Here is a 10,382-nt window from a genome sequence, read left to right as displayed (position 1 = left end):
TATTTTGAAAAAGATGTGAGAAAAAAAGTTTTGATTGAAAAGATATAGTTTTAAAAAGATATGATTGAGAAGATATGATTTGAAAAATAATTTAAAAATATTTGATTTTAAAAATTAATGACTTGGCTAACAAGAAAAGATATGATTCAAACATTAAACCTTTCTCAACAGAAAAAGCAACATACTTGAAATGTTGAATCAAATCATTAATTGATAGCAAGTATTTTTGAAAATGGAAAGAAATTGATTTTGAAAAAGATTTGATTGAAAAGATATGATTTGAAAAAGATTTGATTTTGAAAAATTTTAAAAACTTGAAAAAAAATTTGAATTAAAAAACAGAATCTTCCCTCTTGTGCCATCCTGGCGTTAAACGCCCAGAATGGTGCACATTCTGGCGTTTAACGCCCAAAACACTACCCTTTTGGGCGTTAAACGCCCAACCAGGCACCCTGGCTGGCGTTTAAACGCCAGTTTTCCTTCCTCACTAGGCATTTTGAACGCCCAGCTTTTTCTGTGTAATTCCTCTGCTGTATGTTCTGAATCTTCAATTCTTTGTATTATTGACTTGAAAAGACACAAATTAAAAATATTTTTGGATTTTTAATAATGAGGAATAATCAAAATGCAACTAAAATCAAATAACAATGCATGCAAGACACCAAACTTAGCAGTTTGTATACTATTGACACTACCAACATGAGAATGCACATGAGAAACAACAAAACACTCAAGTAAAGAGAATTTAAAGATCAGAGCATGGAAATCATCAAGAACAACTTGAAGATTAATGAAGACACATGAATGAATGCAAGAAGAACAGAAACATGCAATTGACACCAAACTTAACATGAGACACTATACTCAAACAAGAAACATACAATATTTTTGGTTTTTATGATTTTGTAAATTTTTTTTTTCGAAAATTAAGTGGGAAAGAAAATAAAGGTATCAAAATTTTTAATGAGAATTTCAGGAATCATGCAATGTTAGTCTAAAGCTTTAGTCTAAAGGAATTAGACATGGCTAGCCAAGCTTCAGCAGGACATTACATTCAAGAGCTAAATTGATGAGAATCAATCAGCTTTGGTGATGATAAGAACATCACCTTGAAACACTAGAATTCATTCTTAAGAACTCTGAAGATAAATACCTAATTTAAACAACAAGATGGACCGTCAGTTGTCTAAACTCAACAATCCCCGGCAACGACGCCAAAAACTTGGTGCACGAAATTGTGATCTCTACTTTTCACAACTCAAATAATCCCCGGTAATGAATCCAAAAACTTGGTGCTCAATACCATGGTATAAACATAATTTCACAACTTCGCACAACTAACCAGCAAGTGCACTGGGTCGTCCAAGTAATAAACCTTACGCGAGTAAGGGTCGATCCCACGGAGATTGTTGGTATGAAGCAAGCTATGGTCACCTTGTAAATCTTAGTCAGGCAGACTCAAATGGTTATGGATGATATATGAATAAAACATAAAGATAAAGATAGATATACTTATGTAATTCATTGGTGAGAATTTCAGATAAGCGTATGGAGATGCTTTGTCCCTTCCGTCTCTCTGCTTTCCTACTGTCTTCATCCAATCCTTCTTACTCTTTTCCATGGCAAGCTGTATGTTGGGCATCACCGTTGTCAGTGGCTACAATCCCGTCCTCTCAGTGAAAATGTTCAACGCACCCTGTCACGGCACGGCTAATCATCTGTCGGTTCTTAATCAGGTTGGAATAGAATCCATTGATTCTTTTGCGTCTGTCACTAACGCCCAGCCTTCAGGAGTTTGAAGCTCGTCACAGTCATTCAATTCTTGAATCCTACTCAGAATACCACAGACAAGGTTTAGACCTTCCGGATTCTCTTGAATGCCGCCATCAATTCTAGCTTACACCACGAAGATTCTGATTAAGGAATCCAAGAGATATCTACTCAATCTAAGGTAGAACGGAGGTAGTTGTCAGGCACACGTTCATAGGTGAGAATGATGATGAGTGTCACGGATCATCACATTCATCAAGTTGAGGAACAAGTGATATCTTAGAACAAGAACAAGTTGAATTGAATAGAAGAACAACAGTAATCGCATTAATACTCGAGGTACAGCAGAGCTCCACACCTTAATCTATGGTGTGTAGAAACTCCACCATTGAAAATACATAAGAACAAGGTCTAGGCATGGCCGAATGGCCAGCCTCCCAAAGAGGGTTCAATCATAAAAGCATGATCAAAAGATGAAAATACATAAGCAAAAGGTCCTATTTGTAGAGAACTAGTAGCTTAGGGTTTACAAAGATGAGTAAATGACATAAAAATCCACTTCCGGGCCCACTTGGTGTGTGCTTGGGCTGAGCATTGAAGCATTTTCGTGTAGAGACTTTTCTTGGAGTTAAACGCCAGCTTTTGTGCCAGTTTGGGCGTTTAACTCCCATTCTTGTGCCAGTTCCGGCGTTTAACGCCGGACAGTTTTGAGCTGATTTGGAACGCCGGTTTGGGCCATCAAATCTTGGGCAAAGTATGGACTATCATATATTGCTGGAAAGCCCAGGATGTCTACTTTCCAACGCCATTAAGTGCGCGCCAATTGGGTTTCTTTAGCTCCAGAAAATCCACTTCGAGTGCAGGGAGGTCAGAATCCAACAGCATCTGCAGTCCTTTTCAGCCTCTGAATCAGATTTTCGCTCAGGTCCCTCAATTTCAGCTAGAAAATACCTGAAATCACAGAAAAATACACACACTCATAGTAAAGTCCAGAAAAGTGAATTTTAACTAAAAACTAATAAAAATATAATAAAAACTAACTAAAAATACTAAAAACATACTAAAAATAATGCCAAAAAGCGTATAAATTATCCGCTCATCAGAAGCTCTATGAATTAAAGTCACTGAAGTGTGAACTGATGAACTTTGATATACTGATCTGTGATTTACTGATGTTTTATTTTTCTTTGAATTGTGAAATGTGAAACTGTGAACTGATTCAATTGATCCTGCTGAACTGAACTGTGAACTTTGTTTAATAATTGTTGTTTACTGAACTGATTTTGCTTTATTTACTGAACTGGATTTTGTTATTTGTTGAATAATTGTGAATAATTTTGAATAATTTTGGATATTGTTTGTTGTGAACTTGAGATTTGAGATTATTGGGTTAGAGGGTTGTTGTGTTATAGAAATTGAAAAATACCATTATTGGATTGCTGGTAATGTTTAGGTATGGATGAGAGTATCAACCAAGAACTACCTAGGAATAATAATGCTGAAAATAATTCTGCTTTGAATGAACCTTCTCTTCCTCCCGGATCTAACGAAAGTCAATCACAAACTTCTAATGTTCAGGGAAAAACTGATCCTGCTTGGAGATACGTTACTTTACAAAATATAAATGGAAAACTGCATTACCAATGCTTATTTTGTCTGAGTACTTTTGGGGGCAGGAGAATTAATAAAGTGAAAAAGCATTTGGCGAAGATAGGTGGAGACATTAAGAAGTGTTCTAAGGTCCCGTATAATGTAGAAAAACAAATGAAAGGTTTGTTGAAAGAAATTCAGAAAAGTAAAACTAGTAAAAGTAAAGTAAGTTTCAATGAAGAGGGTACTTATGAGATTGAGGATGCAATTGATGAAGCAATAGCGCAAGAAGAACAACAAACTCCGAGTCAGTTACCAACTAAGTAGGTGATTGGAGGATTGGACCTGATAATATTGTTCATGTAGTGACAGATAATACCGCAAATTATGTTGCTGCTGGTAGGCTTATTAATAAGAAATTTGAAAATATTCACTGGTCACCTTGTGCTGCTCATTACTTGAATCTTATTCTAAAAGATATAAGCGGCATGCCACATATTTATAACCTTGCAACACGTGCTTCGAAGATTACCGTGTTTGTTCGTCCAGGTGCAACTCGTTTTGCCACTGTCTTCATCACATTGAAGAGTATCTTTGAACGCAAATCGAATTTACAAGCATTGGTTGTTGATACACACTTTACCGGACACAAATTAGGAAGGAGTGCTAATGGTAGAATTGTGAGTGCAATTATCCTAGACAATAAATTTTGGGATGATTGTTTTACTGCATGCAAAATTGTGAGTCTGTTGATTAAATTGGTGAGGTTGGTACTTGCCGATGATAAACCATCATTGGGAATTGTTTATGAAGGTATGCTGAGGTCAGAAAATGGAATCAAAGAAATGTTCAAGCATAATAAGACTGCATATCAACCTTACACAGAGATTATCAACTCAAGATGGGATAAACATTTGAAAAAAAATCTTCATGCAGCAGCTTATTTCTTGAATCCTGCTTGTTTTTTTGATGAAAATTATAGAGAAGCACTTGATGTCATGCGAGGTTTACTTGATCTTGTTACATTGCATTGCAAGGTTAATAATTTAGATTCAGTTGAGGCAATGAAAGAAATACACTTATATAGAGATCGAAAGGAAAGCTTTGATAGGCCTGAAGCTTTTCGAGCTGCAAAAAAAACTTCAACCTAGTAATAATATCTGTTTGATAATAACTTATTTAGTTATTTACTTATTTTATGCTTTCGTTTCCTTAATTTGATAACTAATACTTGAGCTATGGGATTGTAACTTGTAGATGAATGGTGGAGGTTGTTTGGTGGTTCTGCTCCATGTTTACAAAATATGGCAGTTCACATTCTTAGCCAAGCATCTGCTTCTTTAGGGTGTGAAAGGAGTTGGAGTCTTTTTTATCAAATTCATACAAAAAGAAGGAATAGATTGGAGCATGATAGGCTAAGTGATATTGTGTATGTTATATATAATTTGCGTCTTAAATCCAGGTAATATATATTTCATCCTTTCATTTCATATCATTAGATTTTGTGTAGTTAATGCACTAGGCTTATCATATATTGTATTTAATTTGTTAGGACGGAAAGAAAAAAAAGAAAGCAAAAGGTGCAATATGATCCAATCGATATGGAAAGTATTGATATGGTTGACTTTTGGGTGACGAAAGAGGTTGTTGAAAAAGAGTCTGATCTTCCAAGTAATATTGAAGACTTGCTTGGTGAGTATTATAGTTTATTGATCAAATAATAAATTACAATAGCTTTGCTTTTTAATTTATTGATAATGTGTTATATTTTGTTAGATGAGATTGATGCTGATTTAGATCAAGGTGGTGGTGGTGGTAGTAGTAGTACATTTTATGCTGCACCACTTGCTTTTTCTGGTCGAAGTAGTGGAAATGAAGGTGATGATATCAACGACGCAAATCTGCAGCAAGTTATGGAGGATTTTGATGATTGATGACAAACTTGGATCATTTTGATGTTGCCATGTTATATTTGATTGGTTGTTTTATTTTTTTACTTTTGAATTTGTATTTGAATGAGATTATAACATTCTGCTCTATGTAGTACTTTAAATTTGAATGATATTTTAAAGTTTACATTAGACTATAATTATATTTTAATGTGTTTATTTATATTTTATTTATTATTTTATTATAAAACGGTTTTTTTGGTTCAACTACGGTCGAACCAGTTGAACCTATGAACCAGTGAACCAATAGGTAGAGCGATTCGGTGACCGGTTCGGTTCTCAGAACCTTGATTTTACCTAACTAACACACATCAATTTTATCTCACTTAGAGTTTTCTTTTTCTTTTTCTTTGAAGCATTTGTAATCTATTTTTTAGTATGGTCATGTATCTAGTGCGATCAAGTTAGCATGGATCAGACAAATCTATGATACGGAGGCGTTGGACACTGTAGAGTATGTGCAACGCTATGTCCGATGTCACATATTATGCTTGATTGGGACCATTTTATTTCCTGACAAGTCGATGTTGATGGTGAGTTGCAAGTACTTGCCCCTGTTGAAGAATTTTTTAGAAATCAGGTCTTACAATTGGGGATCAGCATGTTTGACGTATATAAGTAGTTATGTCGAGCCTCGCGTTACGATACAAAAGAGATGGATGGTCCACTAGTGCTGTTGCATGTTTGGACATGGGAGCAAATATCTTGGCTAGCTCCGATTCTCGCACCTGTTCCTCTAGATGGAGTCTTTCCATTAGCACGAAGGTAAAATTTTTTCTTCGAGCATGAAATAGAATTATTATGTGATGTATTACAGTATTAAGTTATTATTGTTATGTTTCTAATTAGAAAGTTTAATATTTTCAGGTGGATTAACTGGAGGCATTGCTAGAATCATAAAGGAATGAAAGTTGGCACAACTTAGGCAGCTACGGACGATATACAATCTGAAGCGGTAACAACTAGAAATCTAGAAATATAATAAAAATTAGTATCACTAGTTTGTAGGCATTTTGTTTCATACACTTACAATATCAAGCAAAGTAATGAAACTTATTTGTTATTTCTTTTTTGTGCAAAAGAATCTTATTAACAACTACTGTAAAGACATGCGAAATCTTGAAATAATCAACATTCTTTTAAAAAAAATTTAACTAACATTCTTTAGAAAATGATAAAGTCACATACTTGGGTTTGCAAACTCAACAAATTCTGGTGCATGTATAGCATCGAGGTCCAAAACACGCATGAAAGATGACACATCGAAAGAACGTTGGCTTGCGGCCGTGTTTATTGAAACATGAACTTACCTATCAGTACTCTCGTTCCTTTCGTCGCTTTCTCCCAACATGTCATTGTTGACTAAGAACTCTTTTTTACTATCACTATTGTTTTCTTTCCAATCTATGTTGTCTCTTTCACTTAACAACTATTTGTTTGCTTCGTGGCTAATAGCCAATTACTCGAACTCAATATACAACTCCAGGATCGACACATGAGCTTGATTCTGTCTATAAATCATTAACATCTCTAACATAATGGCTTCATCAGTCACATTCATTAATTGAAATTGAAATTGTATCACACCATCGAAAACCAACATTTATTTAGAATAAAATTATTAAGACCAAAATCTTACTTAATCCTATAAATAAAAACGGAAATCATACAAACACTGCCAGTAAACTTTTTCCGTCAAAACTCTAAAGCTCGCTGCAGTAGTGCACGGTCAACATAACAGAGTAGCTAAAAAAGTAGAAACGGTCTAGCTCACTATTCTTCTAGCACTAATCACCCAAGCAATGAAGCAATCGTCATAAATAAAATCACTTCTAAACTCCTTATTACTATGCTACTAATCAACGTAAAGGTTAGTAAGAAGTAAGAAGTAACATACTTAAAGCACAATTTCACCAGATAAACAAACATGTATACAAAAAGTGTAGATTGACCTTTTTATTAACGATGCTTCCTCAAAACAACAAAAATTGACAATGTCCGTTACAGACCGAATCAAAAAGTACATACAAATTCAAACAATTCTGACCTTTACCAGGGAACCAAATGGAGTTCAATCATTCTCCAATCTTAATTTGTTTCAAGTGATTTCTCCTCACCTATATTAGTGGAAAGTTTGGTATAACTATTCCCAACCGGGTGGGAATGAAAAAAAAAAAAAAAACGAGTAATCATGATTTGTATGCCAATTAAACGCCTAAGTAATTTCAGTTGTGATGATTGATCATTTGGTATACACAGCAACAATGTAACAATGTTGTACAAAGATATGTGACTTCAAATCTTCACCATTTTCCAATTGCCACTTCTAGGATCCAAGATTTTCCTCTCCTCAGCTAAATTTAAACCTCAAATTTGGTGAACTTCCTTCTGCTTTACCTCACCCTCAGCCAAGTTAGGTGTATCTAATGTAGTTTCATGTTCTTCACTAGTTTCTCGTTTGATTTCCCACAGCTTAGTAGTCTTCCCAATTGCAAGAATTAGATCAAGTTGTTTTTGCTGTTGTTCCTACATGAGCATTCAAATACAATCAAGTCAAACTTGATGGTATATCCCACCCAGCCAAAGATAACAAGAACAATTGCCAGCATGTATGCACTACCCGTGGAAAACCCTTTTATACTGACATTCAATTAGGTTTTGCCATGTAAACAAGAACTGTTAACTGCCATACCAACTGTCTCAAAAACAAAAAACCACTCTGATTGGATATGGAAATACCCGATAGAATGCTAATATAAGAGAATTTCGCACTGAGATTAAGTCATTAAACAAATAAAAATTTTAGCTATGCCTAGCTTCAACATTTAATCTATATTGTAATTAAGAGAAGCATTTAATCCACTGCCATTAAACTGAGTACACAAAAGTGATATCATTATAGTAACTAGGACTTTCTACATCTTTGCTAAAGTATGTTAACAATGATTCAGCTAAGACACTAATATGACTCCTATATTCAAGAAAAAAATAATCTACACTACAACCGTGACATTGAAACTTATTTTGTGGTTCTCAGATATATCTGCCAGGTATGTATCATCATCATTCACTTAAACACAAAATCTTCTGTGGAAAGTTTAAATAACATACTGGAGGGATGATTACCTGCATTGCTAGTAAAACATTTTGAATTTCGCGAAGTTCCTTCTCCAACATATCTGATTGCACTGCTAGTGCTCTTGTAGCCGCAGAATTCGTCTGTGCCAAAGTTGCAGCCTGCAAGAAACAAATGAACAATTATTTTCTGTTAACCATTTTCTCTAGCAATAATCCAAAGTGTTAAATATTAACCGGTCACCAGAAATGATCATAATGAGAAAATGCCATATTTCCTGAGTCTTCCATTTTACAAGATAAAGCTATATTGCCCTTATTTGTCAGCTAGACAGCATGACATGCTTACCCCTGGAGAAATGGTTCCAACATGTTTTCAGAGTATTTCGCTCATTATAATTATAATTAATCTCATTATTATGACTTATCAGTAAATTTCTTGCCTTGCAAGTAACCTCCACACAGGAACCTAATGCGATACATCGATATTTCAATCTACAAAGATCTTCCACAAATCATAACCCAGTAACTATTATATGAGCTCATTAGATTAGCAAACAAGTTCCAACTTCTACAAATTCATAATAACTCAAATCGAACACATTCCTTATGTGAAACAATTGCCAAACACGAGCATTCTTGATAGAAAGAACAGTATAATTACCTCAGCTATGGGATCCTTCAAATTTTGGCGAGTGACCCTAAACCTTGTCCCCAATTTCTCTATATGCCTCGACAAAACCCTAATAACAGTGGCAGAATTCCTCAGTTCCTCCTCCAATTTCTCAATCCTTCCAACAAAATTCACCTTTCCCGTTCCGCCACAAACTCGATTCCATTGCCGCCTCCGAATCCACGCTCCAATCGCAATCCCACCGACCATCATGAGAACCCCACACACAGCCACCACAACCCTAACCCTAGTCTCCCCAATCGCCACCAAGAACCCCTGCTTCGCCGAACCAGCAATCACAGCAAAACCAACCCACGCAACCGCCGACGAAAGAAGGCACGCGAATTCCAGCACGGAGAGTGCCGAGTCCAAATCGAAGTCGCCAAGAACGCGTTTTGAAACCGCGTCATCAGATTCTTGGGCTCTGATGCTAAACTGACCCGCGGGTCGGGTCGAAACCGAAGCGGTTTTGTGAATTGCGAACGAATTGAGGTACGTGACTCGGAAGCGAGTGGAAGGGTTCGGAATTAGCGTGCAGTTTCTGAGTGAAGAGTTGAGAGTTGAATGTGAGAAGAGGTGATGAAGGCGGTGACGAGTGAGAATCATTTTTGCCAGCGTTTCTTGAATGTGAGGATTTTGGTGTTGGTATTTAGTAGCATTTAAACAGTGCCGTTTTGGGGTTTTGTTTTGTTTGGTAGCGATGGATTCGACGGTATGGTTTGTTTCTTCTTCCCTATACGAAGGCTATGTGTCTGAGATTATTGCTTACAACCGCAGGGTAGCTGGAATAAGCAGTAAATCAAATTGGCAGTAATGAAGAATAAGAGCAGCTCCAGCGGAGAGCTTTTGCCAGTCTCTGTTTATGGTTCAATTATCATTAAAAATAATTTTACATTAATTTTACATCATAAATAATAAATAGGGACTAAAGTCTTTTTTACTTTTTTTTTTCCTTTTTTTTAGTAAAAGAAAGAGATTATTTTAATTTTTATCGTGTTACTACCAAATTAATTAATTAAAATAAAATAAATTAATATGGTTATTAAATTAATTTTTTATAATAATATTATTAACATTTAAATTAAAAAATAATTTAATATTATAAATTAATAACATACAAAAAAAATTAGATAACTTTGTAAAACAACAATAATAAACAATTTTAGATAGTAGGTTATATTTCATTAATTATATGAAAAATAAAATACAAAGATGTTCAAAAACAGGAGAGCATAATAAAAGATGGGAATTTTCCAAAATAATACACCACAGGTATTCATCTAACGGTGCATGGTTGAAAAATGAAGAAAAATCTTAAAGAAGAA

At 35.0% G+C, this 10,382-nt stretch overlaps 1 protein-coding gene across 1 annotated transcript; it reads right to left on the bottom strand.

The window, feature by feature from the left end:
- Positions 1–7,239: 7,239 nt before the first annotated feature.
- LOC130954786 (uncharacterized) lies at positions 7,240–9,921 on the bottom strand. The gene is made up of 3 exons (XM_057881552.1): positions 9,049–9,921; positions 8,436–8,546; positions 7,240–7,835 (listed from the first exon to the last, which is right to left on the bottom strand). Exons 1-3 carry the CDS (start codon positions 9,661–9,663, stop codon positions 7,677–7,679), a joined length of 885 nt encoding a protein of 294 aa, XP_057737535.1. The 5' UTR covers positions 9,664–9,921; the 3' UTR covers positions 7,240–7,676.
- Between the last annotated feature and the right edge of the window lie 461 nt (positions 9,922–10,382).

This window comes from Arachis stenosperma, chromosome 10 (genome assembly GCF_014773155.1).
Source record: "Arachis stenosperma cultivar V10309 chromosome 10, arast.V10309.gnm1.PFL2, whole genome shotgun sequence".
Lineage (NCBI taxonomy): Eukaryota > Viridiplantae > Streptophyta > Magnoliopsida > Fabales > Fabaceae > Arachis > Arachis stenosperma.
Note: the sequence above shows the minus strand (reverse complement) of the source record. Positions and strands in the feature narration are given on the sequence as shown.

Bases quoted from the DNA above. Each gene is read 5' to 3' on its own strand.
- LOC130954786 (XM_057881552.1), bottom strand. From the start codon at position 9,663: ATGATTCTCACTCGTCACCGCCTTCATCACCTCTTCTCACATTCAACT. The intron at 8,547-9,048 runs GTAATTATACTG...TGTTTCTTGCAG, and splicing joins TGAAGGATCCCATAGCTGAG to GCTGCAACTTTGGCACAGAC. The intron at 7,836-8,435 runs GTAATCATCCCT...ATGCTCATGTAG, and splicing joins ATGTTTTACTAGCAATGCAG to GAACAACAGCAAAAACAACT.